Source organism: Lepus europaeus, chromosome 18 (genome assembly GCF_033115175.1).
Source record: "Lepus europaeus isolate LE1 chromosome 18, mLepTim1.pri, whole genome shotgun sequence".
NCBI classification, from domain to species: domain Eukaryota; kingdom Metazoa; phylum Chordata; class Mammalia; order Lagomorpha; family Leporidae; genus Lepus; species Lepus europaeus.
In genome coordinates, this window is record NC_084844.1 from 37,867,263 (window position 1) to 37,889,836 (window position 22,574).

Below are 22,574 nucleotides of genomic sequence, written 5' to 3' on the forward strand. Positions count from 1 at the left end.
ATTGTTGTCATGTTCTCCATTCCTGGAGAGCAACATTAACGTTTTTCATTGTGGACACAGGTATAAAATAGATGGGTAACCTGCTGAGTTGCTTTAAAGAAAACACAAGGATGGCCATCTCGCAGGCCACGCTCCTCCTGGCCCAGCTCTCCGGCATGTGACCTGGCCAGTAACTACCCTGAGTTTAAGGAAATCACTTCTTTTTCTAAAGTTTTTATCTCCTACAATTAAATCTCTAAGCATGCTAGTTTTAATTTGCTTGTTTTTCACCTCTATGCAAATAGAATCAAAATAGGTGTTCTTTAGGATTCTCCTCCTTTTGAGTCACCATCCCACACACACACACTTTTTTGTTTGCTTAAATTTCTTCAGCGTGCTGTTTTTGAAGATTCAGCTGTGTTGCCTGTGACTGTAGTTCACTATTGTATGACCATGCCACAAATTGTCTGTTCACTGTTGATAGACATCTGAGTTATTTCTGGTCTGGGGCAATTACGAATAGTTGTGGGCCGCGTGGGCGCATCCCCGGCTTTATTGGTTGATGCCTTTTCTCCAAAGTGGTTGTCACCAATTTACATTCCTGCAGTGGTGTCAGCCTTGAATTTATGAGCTCGCGTTCTTGCTCTTTGCCCGTAATGTGCTTGGGTGTTTTGTGAGTGACTAACTGGTCCTCTGGCCCATCAGGTACCAGTGTATTTCTGTTTAAGTTTAGTTATATGGTTTGCACCGACTTAACCTCCTAACACCAGGAATGTTTTTCCCCTGTCTTTGGTTGGCAGATACCTAATAGATTCCTTCCATTGGTTTTTGTTTTGAGTAGTGATAGCGTAATTTAAATATGCAAAGTGAAGTACCAAATATAAGTGTCTTGTACCTGGAAACCTTGTAGCGGTCTTGAGTGAATCCTGCCTCTGGTGAATTACTGCCTTCTGCCTGGTCCTGAGTGTGTACCGTAGTCAGTGTGTGGAGTGCACAGGGACCCAGAGTCCTGATTACAGAACCTGCGGAGGTCAGGGCCACACACTTGTGTGCACCTGCGTATTCCCCCAGAGACAGGAGCACAGACCCTGGCTGGTACTTCTCTGGGCAGTGCCACAGTAATCACATTAGCTGTCTCCTCTTTGCTACAGAAGAGACAGCTCCGATAATCTTTAGACTGTATATTCATCTACATCTTCCTTTGTATGCGAATGTAGAGGGGGTGCAGAGGGAGAGAACTTCTGCTTTCTGAGGAGGTGCCAAATTAACTTTGAGTGCCTGTGTTTAGTTTTGCTAGCTGGGTTTAAGGTCAGGCCGTGTGTGTGGGAGGCGGAGGGAGGATGAGGAGGCCACCTGGGGACAGTTGTTAGATTGAGGTCTTTGCTGAGTATCTCTGGTGAACCCACACTGTGTGTCTGTAGAGCACAACGTGCTATAATCCTACAGGTTTACCAGATCCCTTCGTGGGATCCTTGTCTTTTCTGGAGGGATGCTGGAGTGTGAGATCCACAGTTCCTTTTTATTTCTTCTGTGAGGCATCTTAGAAAATGGCTAAATTACTCTCTTGTCAGTGCTTACTTACATGTCACAAATACTTTTTTTGCTTATTATGGTAGAGATTTTTTTAGAGTCTCTAATCATAATTTAAAAAAACCCATATGTGTAAATTAGAAGTTTTCAAGAAAAGATCCTCAGGGGCGAGCATTTGGCGCCGTGGTTGACACGCCCCTGGGGACGCGCACCTCGAATGTCATGGTGCTGGTTCTGCTCCCTAGTGCAGCCTCGTTAATGCACACCCTGGGAGGCAGCAGGTGAGGGCTTAAGTACTTGGATCCCTGCCGCCTATGTGGGAGACCAGTTTTGAGTTCCCTGCTCCTGGCTTTGGCTTGGTCCAGCCCTGCCTGTTGTGGGCATTTGGGGAGTGAACTAGCAGACAGGAGATCCCTGTGTCTTCTGCTTTTCGATAAAATAAATAAATAAATAAATAAATAAATAAAAAGATACACTGTAAGGAGGATTAAAAAGTGGTGTCATCACCTTTCAACCGCGGTGACAGCAGGGCTGGTCCTCTCTGTGTCTTTGATACCTCTGTGGTCTTCGAGCGGGCAGACTGCAGAGGAGCCTCATGGCCCCACATGCTACAGGGCAGGGGCAGCGTGAGCCGCAGGGAAGAGCCGGGTGTGACCATCATGGTCGTGCCCTGGTGTGGGAGTACGTGGCCCGTGCAGCAAACCTTGGCATTTTCCATTCTTGACCTTAAACTACAAAGAGTGACCCCCCCCCCCCTCCATTTGGCTCCAGCTTTTCCACTCCTCCTGCCCTCTAGGTCTCTGGACAGAAAAGCTCTTTAGGAACTCAAGTGCCGTGGCAGGCAGTCCTCTGCCTTTTTCCCAGAACAGTCTCAGCATCAGTGGCCTGTGGCAGGTTTTCTGACGCCTTAGGTCTTTGAGTTTGTGGGTACCTTTGACATGTAGGTGGCAGAGAGGTGGTGAGTGAGGCACCAGCCTTCCTGGCCTGGGAGAGAGACCATGAGGTGGGTTTGCTTGACGTTTAGAGGAAGCACTGGTGAGAACAGTAGTGCAGCCTTTGTTAGATATAAATGTGAAATCAGGATTTATAATTAAGAATCTGCTGACGTGGCTGTTGTACTACACTGGTGTCTTTGCCAAGTTCTCTCACCAAATCGACTTGACTTGTTGTTCCTACTCCTGTGTAGGCTGCTGCCAGATGCTGGCTAGAGATTGGAGAGGGGTCTTAGACTGACAGCCACTTGTAGTTAATTTTCTTCTTCTTTTTAAAATATTTATTTATTTATTAGGCAATTAGAGGTAGACACACACACACACACACACACGAGATACTTTCCATTCTCTGATTCAGTCCCCAGATGGCTGCAGATATGGCTCAGGCCCAAGGCAGGAGCCTAGAACTCCATCCAGGCTTGAACCATCTTCTGCTGCTTTCCTGGGCACATTAGCAGGAAACTGGATTGGAAGTGGAGCAGCTTGAACTCCAGCCAGCACTCATATGGGATGCTGGTGTCCCAGGTGGCAGTTAAATCCAGTGTGCCACAATGCTGAGCCCTGAAAACATGTACACACACACACACGCACACATTTACATAAAGATTTATTGGTTTATTTGAAAGGTAGAGTTATAGGGAAAGATGGAGAGACAGATCTTCCATCTGCTGGTTCACTCCCAAAATTACCACAATGGTTGGGGCTGAGCCAGGCCAAAGCCAGGAGCAAGAAGCTTCTTCTGGGTCTCCCATGTGGGTACAGAGGCCCAAGGACTTGGGCCATCCTCTGCTCTTTCCCAGGTACATTAGAAGGGAACTGGATCAGAAGAGGAGCAGCCAGGACACGAACTGGTGCCCAAATGGGATGCTGGCGTTGCAGGTGGCTTAACCCACTGTGCCAGAATGGCGGCCCCAAGAAGATAATATTTTAAAAAGTAAGTTACATTTATGGAGTTCCAGTTACCTTCTGGGAAATTAAAGTAGATGACATTTCTCTTGTGCTGGCTTCTACAGCACATATCCTCAAATTGGAACAATATCCATCTTCTCCCAGCAGCATCTTAGTCTTACTTGTCAGTTCCTCCTAGAGGTGCTTGCTAGAAATGTAAACGCCCAGGCCTTCACTCATGGAAGCTCCGGTTAGGTCTGGGGTGAAGTCTCTGCGTCTGCAGCCCAGCAAGTCTCACGAAGGCTCCGCTGGCCACACTGGAAAACTGCGTCACCACGCCAGGATGGCTGTGTAGCTTGCTAACTTCAACCCAGCGTTGACAAACCTTCTGAAAAAGGGCCAGGTCGTAAGAATGTCAGGCAGTGGGCCCCATGGTTCCGTGACAACTGCTTAACACTGCCAGTCTAGCACAGAAGGTGAATGTAACAAATCAGTGTGGCTGTGTCCCAGAACAACTTTACTCATGAACACTGACATTGCAAGTTCATAGCAGTTAAATGTGCCATGAAATACTATTCTTCTGATTTCTTTTTCAGCCATTAAAACTATATACATATAGACCATTCTTAGATCATGGGCAGAACAAAAACAAGTGGTGGGCTCACACTAGTGCCAGTGTGGCTGAGACTCAGGGGTTAACTCCTGACTTGAACAAAAAAGAGTGATGTTCAGAGGCCACTGCATTCTAAGATTTGTTTATTTGAAAGTTGGAGTGGGGACTGGCGCTGTAGCCTAGTGGGTAAAGCCACTGCTTGCAGTGCTGGCATCCCATATGGGTGCCGGTTCGAGTCCTGGCTGCTCTACTTCTTTTTTTTTGACAGGCAGAGTGGACAGTGAGATAGAGACAGAGAGAAAGGTCTTCCTTTTGCCGTTGGTTCACCCTCCAATGGCCACTGCGGTAGGCGTGCTGCGGCCGGCGCAGCGCGCCGATCCGATGGCAGGAGCCAGGTGCTTATCCTGGTCTCCCATGGGGTGCAGGGACCAAGCACTTGGGCCATCCTCCACTGCACTCCCTGGCCACAGCAGAGAGCTGGCCTGGAAGAGGGGCAACCGGGACAGGATCGGTGCCCCGACCGGGACTAGAACCCGGTGGAGAGTCCTGGCTGCTCTACTTCTAATCAGCTCTCTGCTTTAGCCTGGGAAAGATGGCCCATGTGCTTGGGTCCCTGCACCCGCATGGGAGACCCTGAAGAAGCTCCTAGCTTTGGATCGGCACAGCTCTGGCCGTTGGCAGCCATCTGGGGAGTGAACCAATGGATGGAAGATTTCTCTCTCTGCCTCTGCCTCTCTGTAATTCTGCCTCTAAAATAAATAAATCTTAAAAAAAAAAATAAAGTTGGAGTTACAGAGATCATCCATCTACTGGTTCACTCCCCAAATTGCCCCCCCCCCCCACCCTGCAACATCCACAACTGGGCCGGGGGGAAGCCAGGGGCCCAGAACTCCATCTGGGTCTCTCAAGTGGATGACAGGGGCCCAAGCACTTGAGTCATCATCCACTGTCTCCCAGTTGGATCTGAAGCAGAGCAGTGGCACTCTGATACCGGATGCAGGCCTCGCCAGCGCCGGCTTAACCTGCCGCATCAGCCATACACCTGCCAGACTGCATTCTCTTACAGTATGCGTAGTAATTTAGGAATATTTCAACAGTTAGCAATGAAGTCTTCTAAGAACTGTGTACCTTGTCTTACTGTATTGCATGACAGTGCTTTTTTAGGAGACAAAGCCAAGGGACTGACTTTGGAATCCCTTGCCTTTTGACCCCTGTTAAGCTGAAAACGCGATTCCTCCCTTTGCTCTAGGGTGGGTCAGAGTCAGAGCTGTCCTCAAAGAGGGGTAGGCCTGCATGGCAGGCGTATGTGGCTTCATCCAGCAAAGCACCCTGCCCAGAAACTAATGGGTAACCGTAGAAGCTTTTGATTTCTGAAGAGAAATGGGAGATGAATGCATTAATACTTTATAAATGAACTTAATTGGGTATTTAAAAGAAAAGTGGAGGGCCAGTGCTGCAATGCCAGCATCCCGTATGGGCACCGAGTCGAGTCCCACCTGTTCCACTTCCTGTCCAGCTCCCTGCTTATGCACCTGGGAAAGCAGTGGAAGAAGGCCCAAGTCCCTGGGTGCCCACACCCACATGGAAAACCTGGACGAAGCTCCTGGCTTTGGTCTGGCCCAGCCCTGCCATTGTGGCCATTTGGGGAGTGAACCAGTTGATGGATGTCTGTCTCTGTTTCCCTGTTACTCTTTTTTTTTTTTTTTTTTTTCAGGCAGAGTGGATAGAGAGAGAGAGAGAAAGGTCTTCCTTTTTGCCGTTGGTTCACCCTCCAATGGCTGCTGCGGCCGGCGCATCTCGCTGATCCGAAGCCAGGAGCCAGGTGCTTCTCCTGGTCTCCTATGTGGGTGCAGGGCCCAAGGACTTGGGCCATCCTCCACTGCCTTCCCGGGCCACAGCAGAGAGCTGGCCTGGAAGAGGGGCAACCGGGATAGAATCCAGCGCCCCAACCGGGACTAGAACCCGGTATGCCGGCGCCGCAAGGCGGAGGATTAGCCTGTTAAGCCACGGCGCCGGCTTCTCTGTTACTCTTTAAAATAAAATAAATACATCTTAGGGGGGTAAAAAGTGGAATAGGGCCGGATACATAATCAGGACAATGTTGAAGCTCACTGTCCAGTGTTCAGGATTTTTGCGGTATCCAGTGTTACGTCAAAGGGTGATTAACTCCTAAGTACTGAGTCCTGTGAACTTTATTCTTATTTACAAGTTCTTTCTTTGTCTTCCTTAAATAATGAACTTTAAGGACTGGCGTATTTGCAAGAGGACCTGAGCTTTCTGAAGTGTCCCGTCCTCCTTGAGAGGGCAGTAGTGACTTGGGTGGCTTTGAGGCCAGTTCACGCCTTCCTGGGGCTCACTGCTGATGTGTGGTTTTCTTCTCAGTACTTTGCCTGTAGATGTCCTGACTTATATAAATCAAAGTTCCTTATTTGGGTAAACATCTGTGACGCCCATCTATCTTGGATCACTTACTCCAGGAAGATTTTTTTTTGACAGGCAGAGTGGACAGTGAGAGAGAGAGACAGAGAGAAAGGTCTTCCTTTTGCCGTTGGTTCACCCTCCAATGGCCGCCGCGGCCAGCGCGCTGCAGCCGGCGCACCGCGCTGTTCCGAAGGCAGGAGCCAGGTGCTTCTCCTGGTCTCCCATGGGGTGCAGGGCCGAAGCACTTGGGCCATCCTCCACTGCACTCCCGGGCCACAGCAGAGAGCTGGCCTACTCCAGGAAGATTTTAAACAATTATTTATGTTGGCTGTTGTTTGGTGCAAACTGGAAGTCATTTTATAAAAGTTTAAATCTAATTGTGGATTTTGCAAGATTTTCTTGGTTAATTTTTTAAAATTATTTGAAAGAGATTTTCTTTTTTTTTTCCTTTATTTATTTGAAAGTCAAGAGTTATACAGATAGAGGAGAGGCAGAGAAAGAGAGGTCTTCCACATGCTGGCTCACTCCCTATTGGCTGCAACGGCTGGAGCAGCACCAATCTGAAGCCAGGAGCCAGGAGCTTCTTCCGGGTCTCCCACGTGGGTGCAGGCGCCCAAGCACTTGGACCATCTTCTACTGCTTTCCCAGGCCACAGCAGAGAGCTGGATCGGAAGTGGAGCAGCCGGGACTCAAACCAGTGCCCATATGGGATGCTGGCTGTAGGCGGCGGCTTTACCCGCTACACCACATCGCCCAGCCCAGATACAGAGATTTTCTAAATGCTGGTTCACTCCCCAGTGGTAGCTGGGGCTGGGCCAGGTGGAAAGCAGGAACTGGGAGCCCAGTGTGGGTCTCCCATGTTGGTGGCAGGAACTCGAGACCCTGAGCCATGACCTGCTGCCTCCCAAGGAATTGGAATGAATCTGGGACTCCAGTCCAGAACTCTGATTGGGACATGGGCCTCCCTAGCAGAGCAGCATCTTAGCTGCCACACCAAACACCCGGCCCTCCTGGTTTCATTTTATCAGACGTTTCATACCCAGAGACCAGCTCATGCCACTAACATTTCAGGGTTTTGAGAGATTAATATCCAGATTGTAGATAAGGCACAATCAGGCTGATCTTATGTTCCCTAATTCCTTTCTCTTTTGTCTTTTCCCCCCAGTGCACTGTGTGTTTGGTAGTCTTTAGATCGGCTGATCTGTTGTGGTCAGATTATATGACTAAATTAACAAAAGGACAGCTCGGGGAAGGAGAGTTCTGGTCCCAGTGGGGTTACTCATTTTCTGCCTGGACTCTGGGAAAGCCTCTTGAACTCCATTTACCGCTGATTCCCCATCTGGGAACTGCAGCAGCAGCGTGATACTGATCTGGGCTCCGAGAGCAGAGCAGGCCCTGGCCTCAGCAGCACGGGTGCTGGCGTTGACTTTCAGGCAGGTCCACTGGGACAGAATCAGGCAGTGGAGTGAGCGCGGCACCGTGCACACTTTGTGTGCGTAGATCACCTGGGATGACTGCGGAGTTTGTAGGTCTCGGGGTGGAGCCTGAAAATTGCATTTCTGCCAGGCTCAGGCGGTGTCTGTGCCGCTGGAGGTTGGGTCACACTTGGAACCACAACTAAGGAGGCAGCATATTTTATATTTTTCAAGTTTTATTTTTATTTGAAAGGCAGAATGACATAAGTCTTCCATCTGCTGATTCCCAGATGCCTGCAACAGCCATGCCTGGGCCAGGCTCAAGCCGGGAGCTCCATCTGGGTCTCCCATATTGTTGACAGAGATCCAAGTACTTTAGTTGTCGTCTGCTACCTGTCAGGGTGTGCAGTAGCGGGAAGCTGTGTCGGAAGCAGAGGCAGGACTCAATCCCAGGTGATGGAATACAGGATGTGGGCACGAGTGGTGGCTTAACCTGCTGTACCACGACTCTTGGACATGGCTGCGTGTTTTAAATGAACTGTAAAAGTGTGATAGTACAATTTATGACATACCTCCAAGATATTTTTCAACACTGTGGACTGTTTACTGTTTGACTAGTCATTCAGTTTACCTCATGTTAGTCTCTTTGTAAAGATTTATTTATTTTGGAAGTTCAGACTTAGAGGGAGAGATCTGCTGGTGCATCCCCCAAATGGCTGCTGGGCCAGGCCCACGCCAGGAGCCAGGAACTTCATTTAAGTCTCCCACATGGGTGGCAGGGCCCCAGGTACTTGGACCTTCTCTGCTGCTTTTCTCAGGCCATTAGCAGGGAGTTGGATTTCAAGTGGAGCAGCTAAGGCTTGAACCAGTGCCCATATGGGATGCCAGTGTCACAGGCGGCACCTTTACCTGCTACACCACAATAGTGGCCTGATGGTCTGCTCTTGTCATTTGTCTTTTCTATATTTCTTTCAAATGATAAGAATTTTAGCACAGAGTTATATCTATGTTACCTGACATATTTTGTAATCACTATTGCTGCATAACACAATTCCAAAGTGCGGTAGTGTCACATAACTATTTGCATTGTGCTCCTGTAGGTCAGGAATTTGGGCCTAATGTAGTAGGGACAAACTTGTGTTTGCTTCACAATGTCTAGAGTCTCTGCTGGGAGGTGCAAAGCCTGGGGGTGACTCGCTATTTGGGAACTGGAGTCATACTGAGGTGTTTTTACTCACATCTCTAAGTAGTTGATCTTGGCTATCAGCTGGGACCCCAGACAGTCTGGTGACTGGAATACTTACATAGGGTCTTTCCCACTTGGAAGTTCTGCTGGGCTAGTTTGTGCTTCCTCAGATCATGGAAGCCTGGCCCAAGAGCAAGTCCCAGGAGAACAAGGGAGCAGTTGTGAAGTGATTATCCTCTGCCAACCAGGCATCATTTCTGCTGTGCGCTTGTGGTTGAGGCAGTGACAGAGTTCTCCGGGGTGAAGGGGAGGGGCATCAACCCCACTCTGCTGGGAGGAGCGTTATGTGGGATGGGCGGTGTCCTGGCCATCCTGGGAAAAGCATCCTGCAACAGTCCACAACATGTTTGTTTGTTTGTTTGTTAATATTTATTTGAAAGAGAGAGGGGTTGGGGAGAGGGAGAGGTGTGTTTTCCCTCCACTGGTTCACTCCCCAAATGGCTGCAATGGCCAAGTCTGGGCCAGGTCAAAGCCTGGGCTTCACTTAGATCTCCCTTGTGGTTGCAGGGCCCCAGCACTTGGGCCAACCGCTGCTTTCCCAGGGCACATCAGCAGGGAGCTGGATCAGAAGTGGAACAGCTGGGACCTGAATTGGTGCCAATAAGGGATGCTGGCACTGCAGACAGCAGCTTAACCCTCTGTGCCACAGCACTGGCCCCAATCCACAACATTTTGCATAGTGGGCATACCACATGAACTCAGTCAGTACTTCCTGTGTGAATGAGTGTTGAGGAGCAGATCCAGTCCCAGATGTGAACAGATCACTCCATGGTATGCAGAGATACATGTCTTACTCCGCATGGACAGTCTGTGTACTTACGTAAGCCTAAGCCGTTTATTTCAGCACAGAGCTGTGTTTCCATGTTCGTCAGGTGCGATGCCTGTTGTCTTTGGGCTGTGGCCTGTTCTACATCCAGCAGCTAGCTAGAGCTTCACAGTGATCAGTGCAGCTAGGCTTGGGCATACATTTCCTGTGGGCTGGTGGCCCGTGTATGGACACCAAGATGGGCCGTCTGCCTAGGACGAGGCAGGCAGTCGCTGCGCAGCTGTGTGTCACAGTGGGAAGCGTCTGCAGCAGAGCCAGAATGGTGATCATCTTTAACTGCATCCACAGTTATCCTCACCTCCCAATGCTGTCATTACCCGTTAACCAGTGTGGGGGAAGGCAGCACTGACCTGTCCTGCGATGTGCAGGAGTTTCAGGTGACTGAGAACAAACTGAGAATATCTATCTAGTTTAATATGAATACAGCTCAAGAATTGCTTTACTTTTATATATTTTTTAAAAGATTTACTTATTTACTTAAAAGGCAAAAAGAGGAGAGAGGGCGATTTTCCATCTGTTGGTTCATTCCCCAAATGGCCGCAACGGCTGGGCTGAAGACAGGAGCTTCCTCAAGATCTCCCATGTGGTTAGCAGGGGCCCAAGTACTTGAGTCATCTTCCACTGCTCATTAGCGAGGAGCTGGATTAGAAGGGGATCAGCTGGCTGGCACCCCGGGTTCTTGTCCCAGTCGCCCCTCTTCCAGGCCAGCTCTCTGCTGTAGCCGGGGAGTGCAGTGGAGGATGGCCCAAGTGCTTGGGCCCTGCACCTGCTTGGGAGATCAGGAGGAAGCACCTGGCTCCTGGCTTCGGATCAGCACGGTGCGCCGGCCGCAGCAGCCATTGGAGGGTGAACCGACGGCAAAAGGAAGACCTTTCTCTTTGTCTCTGTCTCTCTGTCCACTCTGCCTGTCAAAAAAAAAAAGGAGCAGCTGGGACTTGAACCAGTGCCAACCCCCTTATATTTGATTCCTTCATGTTATACCAGAAAGTGATTTTTCCTTAATGAAGGATTGTTATATTGTGATTTTATTTTATTATTATTTTTTTTTGACAGGCAGAGTGGATAGTGAGAGAGAGAGACAGAGAGAAAGGTCTTCCTTTTTGCCGCTGGTTCACCCTCTGGTGGCCGCTGCGGCCGGCGCATCTTGCTGATCCGAAGCCAGGAGCTTCTCCTGGTCTCCCATGTGGGTGCAGGGCCCAAGGACTTGGGCCATCCTCCACTGCCTTCCCGGGCCATAGCAGAGATCTGGCGCCCCGACCGGGACTAGAACCCGGTGTGCCGGCGCCGCAAGGCGGATGATTAGCCTGTTAAGCCACGGCGCCGGCCGTGATTTTATTTTTAAGAGTGAATATTTTAACTTCCCCCCTAGTGGAACACATCTCTGACTTCATGAGGAAAACAGTACTTATTTATGACAATGTAGGCTAAAATGCTTCTCTTTTATGAAGAGTGACTTTAAGGTATCTTTTTCCCCCTAAAAAGTACATATTTACTTCAGTGGAAGGAGAAATTGTGATTACATAAGCTTTTCAGATATAAAAAGTAACACTGTAGGCCTCCAATGTATACTCTGACCCCTGAAGTTCCTCAAGCTAAAAATATTTGAGATCATCTTACTGAGTCACCTGTAACTCCACGGTGGCCATTCTCTGCTTGTTCAACATGAGAAGAAATAGTGGCCGCTGGGATTTCAGTCCTCTGCTGATGCTGTTAAAACCGCAGAATAGAAGGCTCCCGGTGGTTGGGAGTCATCGCCCCAGGTGTGGTGGATGCTGGTGCTAACTTCCCAGGGGCTCACTAGTGCAGGCAGCAGCCAGTCAGCATTAGCTTAGGTGTTACTGAGATTACAGGTCCCCTGGGCAGCTGCTCACCCCGCAGAGACCAACACCATCTTTGGCAGCATCTCTGACAGTTAACAAATACTGCCTGCACTAGTGAGCGGTGCTTCCTCCGAGAAGTCTGCAGCTGCCAGAGCAACCGGAGAAGCGGGACACCATGGACAGCGCCATGGACCTTCTTCCCTGTGTGGCCAGGGGAGTGGCCTGCTCACTCCATGCCACGCCCTCTTTGAGCCTTCAGCTAAGGGTCCCGCTCTCCTGACACATCTCCTGTCTCCGTCTCCCAGGACACATATACTGAGTTGATTTTGATGCACCAATGATACAACAACAATGTAAAAAAAATCTTTACCAGATCAGGTTCTGCTAACCTTAGACTTGAACCACGCTGGGGCTTCTTACAGTGCCTGTCTGGGACTCCCTGCTGCGGTCCCTCTGCTGTCAGGAGGGCTGTGCCAGTTGTTCCCTATTCTCTACACCAGGTAAAAACCGCAGCAGCTCAGAGCACCTGGGCTGTCTTCTTCTGTAAATAGCATTTGAAGCGAGTTCTTCTGAGGCAGATCCAAGACCCCGCTCATGCACTGCTCTGCCGGCTTGTGGTCTCACAGTGCTGCTAAGGCAAGTCATGAAAACACTGCACACTCAGGACAGGAGCGGTGTGTGGACTCCCTGGCTTTTTCCTGGTATTCCCCTTTCTGAGCCTTGTGTGTTTCAGACTGTGATGAGGGTCAGGAGTGCTTGTCCCGGAAGTAGCTGTAGTACCTGTGTCCTCCTAGTGCTCTCTGGCAGAAGTTGTTTTTTAAAACTTGGGCCCAGCTTTGGCATTTGAAGCAGGTTTGTTGGCATGAGACTGACTAGCAGCAGCAGGGGTAGAGCATCCTGTGTCTCACTTGGATTCTGCCCTGGGGACTCAGTCTGTCTTCCCAGCAGCACCACATACCCTGTCACCACTGTCCCGGCCAGCCATTACGCACCGGGGTCCTTGATGAAGACCTTTCTGCTGGGAGAGGGGGCAAGCAGCTTCCCGGTAGGCACAGGGATTCGCAAGGATGCAAGGCTGAGGCCCCGTTAATTCGACAACAACTAGATAACCTACTTGGGAATTTGATTAGCATCTTCCAGATTTTCCACATGGAAGACAAAGCCAGCAGAGTGTGAAAGCCTAATTTTGTGTTTATTAACACTATGACTCTGCTTTTCAAACTACTGGGATTGTGCCAGGGGAGGACTTGGAAGGGACAGAGGCTCTGCTCTGCTGCAGGAAAGGATGCTGTCCTCCAACGGTGTCTGCCCTCTTGGCATCTTGTCCAGCACACACCCACACCTCTTCATGCTTTTCTCCCTGTGGCATTAAAGTCCCCAAAGAAGGGGAAGGCAGCTTCCTGCAAGGACTTGGGCGCTGCTGGCACCAGCACTCTTGAGTGGCTCAGTCTGGAAGGGATGGTTTTGGGCAGTATCCCACAGCACCCACCTCTGCAGCAGCTGCACACCCCACCCCAGAACTGCTCAATCAGAAACTTGGGGGTGGGCCCAGCAATCCCTCCAGGGACAATGTCGTCATTGTCTTAAAATTATCTAGGAAGGTGTATGTCTGTACAGAGACCTGTACATGAACCTTCACAGCAGCTTTTGTTGGAGGAGCAACACTGTGTGTTGATAGGTGAATGGATAAGCAAGACGTGGTCTATGTTGAATGGGGACAAAGGAATGGGTTTTAAAGGAACAGGAGGAAATTTTAAGGGGTGATGGCTATGTTCATTATTAGAAGAGCATGGTGTCTTTAAAAAGGCTATTTCAAAAAGTTCATGGGAAGATGGAGTGAATATGTGTATTCTGGTACAAAAAAAGTTTTGAAATCCTGCTCATCATTTTGATGTCAGAATTCATCAAGCTACACATGTGACCAAGCTGTATGTCAGTTTGTATATTGTTAAAGCTGGCAGAAAGTAAAAACCCAAGTGTGGTGGTTACCTGGGCAAGGCGGGAGAGGAAGGCCTGTAATGACGTCTCCTGGGTGTTCATCATATTCCTACACAGATGAATTAAGAGGGCTGAGATGGAAGACAAAGCGGAGTGGAGAAACTGTCAGATTGTTCTTCTGAACACTGACACCATTCATGGCTGTAGCAGCATCTGTAGTGTTGCTGTTCCTGAAATGTCCCGACAAGCAGGTACAGAGACGCCACGCCCACAGTAGCTGACTCACTTCTTTCCTGGTACAGTCTCCTGCACCTGTGTATAAGACAACACCTGCTGTCTTTGCCGCTTAGCCTCTCTGCCCACGGTGGTGTCTGGCCCAGTCCCTCCCCTGGCTGGTTCGCTGTGGGTACAGGGAAGAGACTGCAGGTCATTTTCCATGTCTCACAGGAACCGTGAGCAGCCTGCACTGCCTCACATTGCATCACTCTGCTGTGGTCTCTGAGTCACCGCCTTTAAAAAAATTGTTATTGCCAAAACTGTACTTAACATGGTTTATGTAATGAAAAGCTGAGGCTTAGGTGGACATTTCTTGCTGGCACATTCTTTAGATGTGCATACGAACTGTTTAGCTGACCTTGTATTTCCTAGTTTTCTTACAGCCTGATTTAGCAGTGAACACCTGGGATCAGTTCTTTTGAACTCCCTGACCAGCTCTGTCCACACTTCCTTGTCTTCCTAGATCTGAGGACTTGCTGTGTCCACCATAACCGGCACTGCTCACTCAGGACCTTCTAGATCCAGACCAAGGGCCAAAGTGTTCACCGGACACCTCAGCAAGTGAGTAGCCCCTGTTCCCCTCTCTGTGGCACCCGGGGGCGGGGGTCTCCACGTGACTTGGCAGTGAGGGGAACAGGTGTGTCAAGAATCTCAGGAAACCAGGAATTTCCTTTTCTGTTGTTGCTAATACACACAGGTAGGTTAACTGCTAAATACATCTTAATTCTAACTCATGGAAGGCCAGTGGATTTGTTCTGGAATTTAGGATTAGAGGAAGGCAAAGTTCTCATTTAGCTACACCGAGGCTCAGGTCAAATCCTCATTTATCTTAAGATCCTGGCCCTTTCAAATGGTCTGGGATTCTTCCCATGGCAATGCCACAGCACAAATGTGACCTAGCTTTTCTCCGGCTGACCCAGTTCCCTTTTTAATGCATAAGGGCAATTCATTTCATCTGTTACCTGGTGTGAGATCATTTTTAATACCTTTTTAAGTAAGCTCTCTGGGTCTAGAATGAGTTTTAGGGGAGCATCAGAATTTCTTTCTAATCAGAGACCACCTGCCCTGAGTAAGAGCCAAGACCCTGCAATGTTTCTTTCCTTTTCCAAAAACAGCAGATGATTTCTGCTTGGAGCTCTTTTGCTTTTTAATAGTCACCAGAGTCAAGTTCTACGCTGACTGTACACATTGGCTTCCTAGGCTACTTTCCTTGATTTGTCTGCGTCCTTGGACGAATGTCCTCTGTGAGACAGCGACTCCTTCCCATTGGACAAACCCCACAGAAGGCTGTGATGAATCAGTGCCATTTACAGCTCTGACAGATACCTGTGTTTTGCAGGAAGGAGGCTGTAACTTCGGATTCCTTCGTGAAGGAAAACCACACACTCTGGTCTTGTCCCCGCCGACGATGCAAGTGTGACTGCTGGCATCTTCATGAGCTCCAGAGGTCACAGCACGCTACCGCGGACTCTCATGGCTCCTCGGATGATTTCCGAGGGCGACACAGGAGGCATTGCTCAGATCACCTCCTCTCTCTTCCTGGGCAGAGGCAGTGTGGCCTCCAACCGGCACTTCCTCCAGGCTCGTGGCATCACCTGCATCGTCAATGCAACCATCGAGATCCCCAATTTCAACTGGCCCCAATTTGAATATGTTAAAGTGCCTCTGGCTGACATGCCTCATGCCCCCATTGGACTGTACTTCGACACCGTGGCTGACAAGATCCACAGTGTGAGCCGGAAGCATGGGGCTACGTTGGTGCACTGTGCCGCAGGGGTGAGCCGCTCGGCCACTCTGTGCATCGCTTACCTGATGAAATTCCACAACGTGTGCCTGCTGGAGGCGTACAACTGGGTGAAGGCCCGGAGACCTGTCATCAGGCCCAACGTAGGCTTCTGGCGGCAGCTGATAGACTACGAGCGCCAGCTCTTTGGGAAGTCGACAGTTAAAATGGTACAGACACCTTATGGCATAGTGCCAGACGTTTATGAGAAAGAGTCCCGCCACCTGATGCCTTACTGGGGGATTTAATGCCACCACCGCCCCGTGAGCAGTACCAGCATCTGCCACACACCATCTGCTCTCCTCATCATCTTTCTTTTCAAATGGTTGACTTTTGGTTCTCCCTCCAGTGTTTCTACACTATAGGTGTTCAGGTTTATTTTAAGAGACAGGGAAGGGTGGGAATAAGGGGAATGCATTTATTGCTAGTAACATTTTTAAAACCAGCATTTTGGAATAGCCTTTATGAAAATCTTTAACTGGCTCTTAATCATTTTTAACAATTTAAACAGTTTAACAAACTGGTTCTGCTCTACCCTGAATTTCATGCCTTTTGGCACCATGGCAGGTGCAGGAGGAGCTCAGTGCAAAAATCACTTTGGGTCCCGATTAACCCTTTAGAGACAAGCTTTGCCCAAGGCTGCAGACCAGATGCTTAGGGAAGATTAATACCAGCTGCTGTCTCTACTGGATTAGTCCTCTTCTATACTTTCACCTCTATGATTTAGTGACTCTGTAAGTTAAAATAAATAAGCCTTTATTATTTAGTTGTTAAGTAATTACAATGAAGTCTGCTACAAAGATCTTCTCGGAATCAATGTGCCCCAGGATTATATTAGCATTATTTTTAATAAATATATCTGCTTACCATACTAGGATTTTTTCTAATTAAGATTTTTTTCCAGTAACTGTGACATTTGATAATGGCTCTGGGGACAATTATGAATGCTACTTAAACTGTATGATACCACAGCTGCACCTGTCAACATTTCACATTCTTGCTGATGTTAGTACAGAGTATACCCCTGAACAAACACCCTGCCTTCCGTTTCCTCTCGGTAAGTGGAGTGCACTGAAGCAGTGAGTCCTCCCGTCACACAAATCTGTTTTTAACACCGGGGTGCCCCTGCTGGACCACGTACACACCCCCAAGTGCCCTACACCACACTTCACTGTAAGTGATAAGCAGATAACAACAGTGGCTGGTCAGTGGTGGGACGACACCCAGTTCCCTGCCCATTCAACTTGGCAGCCTGGCCCACCAGGGTGGGGCAGACATTGAGTGACCCGCTTCTCTACTCCACGCTCCTAGGAAACCACGGCAAGTTTGTTTCTGGGTAAGAGAGCCATTTGGAAGTCTGTCCATACAGTTGGTAATAGCAGTTCCATGGCTATAGACTGCTTACTCACAGAATCGCTTTCTAGCTTTCTGGTCTGTTTGGCAGGAAGCCATGAATACACCAGTAGCTCCATACTTAAGTTGTGTCTTCCAGATTTTACCTGATCCACAGCAATGGTTTTCCATCTGGACCTTTTCTTGCTTTATACCATTTGCCTACTTTTAAAAGCATGCATCATTATTGTCTAAGTAGGAAAAATGAAAAGAAATTGTTAACAGTGTCCATGGGAAATCAGAAGAACCAACAAACGCAACATCAGCACATGTGCAAAACAATCCAGAGACTGACTTCGTTAGTATGAAGCCAGCTGTTTACATCTGGTAGTCTCTGAGTGACAACCCGAGGATAATCACTGTACTACATGAGAAGACACCTGGTGACGGGTGTTCTTGATTATTACAGAATTTCCTGTAGAAATCCCGGCACTGGGTGTTCTTAGCATTTGGGAAGCCTTACACCTTGCTAATCTCCGAGTGCGTTGGCCCCTGTTCCTCTTAGTGACTTGCATCTATCTGAACTCTTAACTAAGAAAAGAGAAAGTCTAGAAGCATGACATTCTTCTATCTACACTTGTTTTACTGCTAGTAGAATTCAGTAAGTGGTTATTGCAGAAAAGACCCCGAAAATATCATAGAGGTCAAGCTTTATAATGTCTACACATGTAAAGTAGAGCTATTTACTAAAATGCAAACGACGGACAAAAGCTACAGCATCTTAAAACACAGGACCAAGTTCCACATCACACACAGGGCAACCCATTTCACTGTGGCCCACAGCACACACTGGTTAATACAGCCACAGTTACAAAACAGCTGTCACACAGGAATACGTGTACACTATATTCACATCAGCATACAAGTAATGGAAGTAAGTCAAAAATTTTCAAAATGAGAGGTTCTTAAAAAAGTAACTTGTAAAGTGGCATTTTTCACGCCCGAGAGCTCTCTGCTTAAGTGAGCTCGATCTCCTCACCCTAGGTTTGCACGGAGAGGGCTGTCTGAAATCGTTGCTCAGTACACACTTCCCCACAGACAGACTAACCTGTGCAGAAAGCAGCACAGGCCCAACACATGCCGCCCTGCGTGCCGACAGTGGCTGGAATGACCTGCAGCAGGCTGTAGTGCTCCCTCCTCAGAAATGCCAGTGTTATCAGCTCCTCACAAAGGAGGCTGACCTGCAGGGGTCAAGGGGAATCTCCGCAGTGGTCCCCCAAAGCACAGCAAGCATTTCAAAGCAGACCTTTCTCTTGTCAGCCCCTAGAATCCGCACAGCTAAGAACACACTTAGAAAACAGGCAAGCAGATGATATCTTTAAATAACTAAGACTTTACAAAAAAAAAGTATACGCAAACAAAATATTTCAATAATTTAAAATATGCAAAACCATATGAAAGGCTAGCCAGCAGCCACAGGAAAAATCTGACGTGAATCATATGCCAGTACACCTGTGCTTCTATCTCAAGCATGTCCAGACAAAAATCAAATTACTTATCAACCCATAAAAAATTTTAAGGGCAAAGCATAATACCAAAGAAGAAAAGTGCCTGTGACTCGCCATTCAAGCACAGAGGTGAAGCCGCCTGACACACACAGGGTGTGGAGTAACCTTGGTTACCGTTTCCAAGGACACTGGGCTCACGAGGGAAGAGCTGAGGTGAAGCTGAAAGCCATGTCGGTATACAGAAAATCAGCACAGTGCCATTTTGCACTTCCCAGTTCTTACAGTGGTCGCTAATGAGACATTCTAAGAACTCAGAGAGGAAAGGTCATGGGGACTTGGCACAGCAAAGGCTTTTTGTTGTCATCTGCCGAGTTTTCCCATTGCACCCTCCCCCCCAGCGCCACACCTGGGACACTGTGATGACACGAATGCTGTGGAATTACACAGGTGGGTCCCGTTGCCACGGCTACAGTGTGCAACACGGAGCCTGTAGAAACACTGGTGCTGCCAGCGTGGGCCCGGGGACAGTCTGCTGAGAACTGGCTACCTGGGGTGGCACTCACGCCACATGGGCGCCAAGCCCACGGTTCAGACAGCTGTTGCCACCACTCCTGGGGGGAGATGGCGTCACCTGCAGTGAATGAGTCGAGCTCCCGGACCCAGCAAGGTGGGGCCGAAGCCTCCACAGCTGCTTACTGTAAGTGCTCTGTGCCTTTCTTGGAGGGAAGGTGAGAGGTCTAAGGTGGGGACAGGACAGTTCCCTCAGCGTTTGTCCCGAGATGCGAAAAATCCACAAACTCTGTGAAAGCAGCAGCTCCACAGACAAAGCCAACCTTCAGTCTACAAATCAACAGTCTGGGGCAGGCCTCCGTCACAGCGAAGCGTGGAAGATCCAACGTCTCTGTATAAAGCACCTCGCGCACGACCCAGAGAAATGTGTGTTCTAGATCCTTCTTCCTAGGAACAACACAGCCCTTGACCGCTTAGCTTTTGTTCCCTGACTTTATGCACTCGGTTTCAACAGCAAAGACAGGTTCTGCCCCAGACAGCATAAGCCCTTTCCCTCTCAAGTCCGGTGCCGCTTCTGAGCAGTCTCCCTCCACGGCCTCTAGGCCACGCACACATCGTCCTCTGCTCACCGTTCCTTTCAGCCTGGACCACCTACAGGTCTCTGACACCACAAGGGGCTTCCGCGCGTGGCCTTTCCACCCTCTCCTGCAAACTACCATGTTCACAGTCTGCCTGCGGCAAAACGGGGCTCCAGGGATGACCCCAAAGGGAGGGAGATTCCTGCTCGCTCAGGCGGTGGGCAGGCAGAGTTGCTCTCACCAAAGCCCAGGCATGCTTTGGGGAAGAGGCTTCCGGCGAGCTGACGGTTTCAGCAGTGAAGGAGCGAACGGGTTCGGCTGTGTGGCAGGCGTGGGAGCAGTGCCCTCCCCGGCCTGCCACTGTGGGGCTGCCGACGCGCTGCAAGCAAGAGCGTCAGTCTAGCCGCAGTTTCCCCTTTTTATGGATCCAGACGTGAACAAGCTGAGCGCACGTCCACACACTCTGCTTCATAGGACATTGGCTGTTCTAGAGATGAAGCCCAGGCGAGGCGTGGTCTTGCTAATTCCAGTCCCACATAACAATAATGTGTTTGCCTTCACGTGGTAACTCCACAGTCCCAATACTGCAGCAGCAAATTACCCCTCAGTTAAATAGTGGTCCGTGTTTTAAAACACCTTAAGAGATAAGTGAGCAAGCTCCCAGCACCACGTGCAGCTTGGGTAGGGCAGCTTTATGCCAATCCCAAAGGCTGGCAGTGGGGGCTGGGGATCAGGTTTTCTGGGGGAAGGACGGGGTGCCCCCACAGTGCTTTCGCCCTTACCTCGCCAGGAAGTCAGCTAGCTTCATGGAGATGAACTCTGCAGGACTCACATTTTATTGGTCCCTGTGCACCCCAAGGGTGTGACACACACACACACACACAGTTGGTGCTTCATAAAGGAGGCTTTCAAAGCAAGTCAGGCAGGATGAGGCCAGGAGGTTTTGGTTCAACACAGTTGATCCAGAAGTTGGCACAGCTGGCGTGATACTGGTGTCCTCCATATGCCAGCTTGAAACTGTCTGTTTCGGAGTTGAATGCCTGCCAGAAATAGAAATGTGGGGCAAGTCAGGCTTTTCTGCATCTATGAGCTTACCAGCAATCAACACAGACATCTCTCCAGGTCACAGAGCTGAGGCCCAAATAGCACACACAGAAGCTAAGCAGGTAGCTACAGAATTCAAGTGAGGATTTTTTTTTTTTTTAACCACTAAAGAAAGGTTCAGAAAAAGCATCACCACTGGACTCCGTTTACACAAAAGCGGCCAAGTCTCTCACAGAAAAGGCAGACGGGTGATGGGGAGGTGAGGGGAGTTCATGACAAGGGACCTGAACACAGCCGAGGGGAGTGGGTGATTTCACATCTCCCTGTGCTGAAAGAAGCCCTGTCCCTGAGGCGAGGCCAGAGCCTGCCTAGAACGGTAATTCCTTCCATCTCTGTGGCTGAATGCGGCGCTATCATGAAAAATGCTCAGAGCAAAGAAGGGACAACAGCGCTTAGGGTCAGAAGCCTTTGGGAGTGAGCAACTGAATCCACACGATTGAGAAGTCCACAGAGGTTTGAGTTTGGAAAACAGAAGTGGACCATTAAACACGTGAGGACCATTTCCAGATGAGCAGCACTTGTAGAGAAGTTCCAGGCAGCCAGGGAGCAGCAGTCCACACCTCCACCACTTCCTGGGCTGGTCCTCTAAAGCACTGCCAGTAAACAAACAAAACTCGACAAGCCCAACAGGCTGCTTTGGTCCGTGACGGCCGAGTCCTGAGCCCTGACCCCTGTGAAAGGACAACTTCCGGTCCTGCAGAAGCTGCTCTTCCCGCTCCCCCGCTCATCGCAGAGAAAAATGACTGCAGCACGGAAGCCAGTTACGAGACCAGAGCAGACCAGACAGACGAGGGCCCACGCACACGCTGATTCAATCAGACATTATGGGAACGAAAGTAACTCAGCGAAGAGGTCATGACTGGCACGGTTCAGGATGGCAACGGAATCATCCGATTTGCCTTCCACACTCAAAAGTCAGATGGAGAAGCTAAGGTAACGTGTAACTGGTGCATACTTTTTTAGGATGTTCTTCTGCAGGCTTCTCTTCTTTCTGAAATAATGTTGAAACCATAAGGTCAACAGAACTCCCAGAAGAGGGCCTCTCACCTCGTGCCAGGCCCTCCACGCTGAACCTTTGCTCTTGGCCACCCCAGTGCGAACAGGGAAGGCCCGCAGCCACTCCCCCTCCAGCGGCCCCCACGGTCCCCTGGAAAGGATTTATCTGTCCCCAGGCCAGCTTTCTGAACTCTCAGATCTGCGCCTCTCATCACAAAGCTTGCAGTGAACTAAGCGAGGGAGGGCCGTCCCCAAGGCGGGTTAGGGAGAAGCCAGCCACTCACCCGGCTCCTGGAGTCCACGTTTAAGAGGCACACCCCACAAGCAAGTTCCTGAGCGTTTTTAATCCCGGGCCGCAGCATACAGGAGGAAAAATCCAGCGAATTCTCATCTGGCTGTGAAGATAAGAAGCCAGCAGTCCTGAATGCCGTCCGCTTCTCTCCCTGATCATTTCTCCCCAGCAAATCAAGTCTGTCTAATACACCAGAGAATTTCATTTCCCAGACACTGACCAAGTCCCTGCTGTGTGCTAGGCATTAGAGATGCCAGCACAGGGCAACCTGTCTCCTGTGCTCTGGAAACTCACAGCCCAGGTGTGAGCAGGGTGGGTAACGGGCGATTTGGTACTCTGAGTGCCCAAGTAGGGGCAGTCGTGGGCGAGGCACGCAGCCCAACCCGAGGAAGGAGCCTGCAGCCAGGGAATGCTTCCGGGGTCTAGAGGAGTCTCAGTGAGTTCTGACAGGAACGTGCTAGATGAAGGGACTGGGGTCAGGCGAGGTAGGGGAGGGAAGGATGTTCTTTTTCTAAATGTTTCAATTT

General features: G+C 49.5%; 2 protein-coding genes across 10 annotated transcripts in view; one reads left to right on the forward strand and one right to left on the reverse strand.

Moving 5' to 3' along the window:
* The first annotated feature begins 15,378 nt into the window (after window positions 1-15,378).
* On the forward strand, window positions 15,379-16,598 carry DUSP14 (dual specificity phosphatase 14). The gene has a single exon (XM_062175317.1). The coding sequence runs from the start codon at window positions 15,379-15,381 to the stop codon at window positions 15,973-15,975; it is 597 nt and encodes a 198-aa protein (XP_062031301.1). The 3' UTR covers window positions 15,976-16,598.
* Window positions 16,599-16,693: 95 nt separating this feature from the next.
* Window positions 16,694-22,574, reverse strand: part of SYNRG (synergin gamma) — a 92,589-nt gene continuing 86,708 nt past the window's right edge. For 5 of the 9 annotated variants that reach the window (XM_062175310.1, XM_062175307.1, XM_062175309.1 and 2 more), the window contains exons 21-23: window positions 22,040-22,150; window positions 21,715-21,750; window positions 16,694-20,695 (exon numbers count right to left, since the gene is read on the reverse strand). In XM_062175310.1, coding sequence (XP_062031294.1) covers window positions 20,564-20,695; window positions 21,715-21,750; window positions 22,040-22,150 — 279 coding nt within the window. In that variant the 3' untranslated portion in view covers window positions 16,694-20,563. The remainder of the gene's footprint in view (window positions 20,696-21,714; window positions 21,751-22,039; window positions 22,151-22,574) is intronic. The other 4 variants (XM_062175314.1, XM_062175313.1, XM_062175308.1 and 1 more) reach the window with 2 other exon arrangements.

Coding starts and splice junctions, on each gene's coding strand:
- DUSP14 (XM_062175317.1), top strand. CDS start 15,379: ATGAGCTCCAGAGGTCACAGCACGCTACCGCGGACTCTCATGGCTCCT.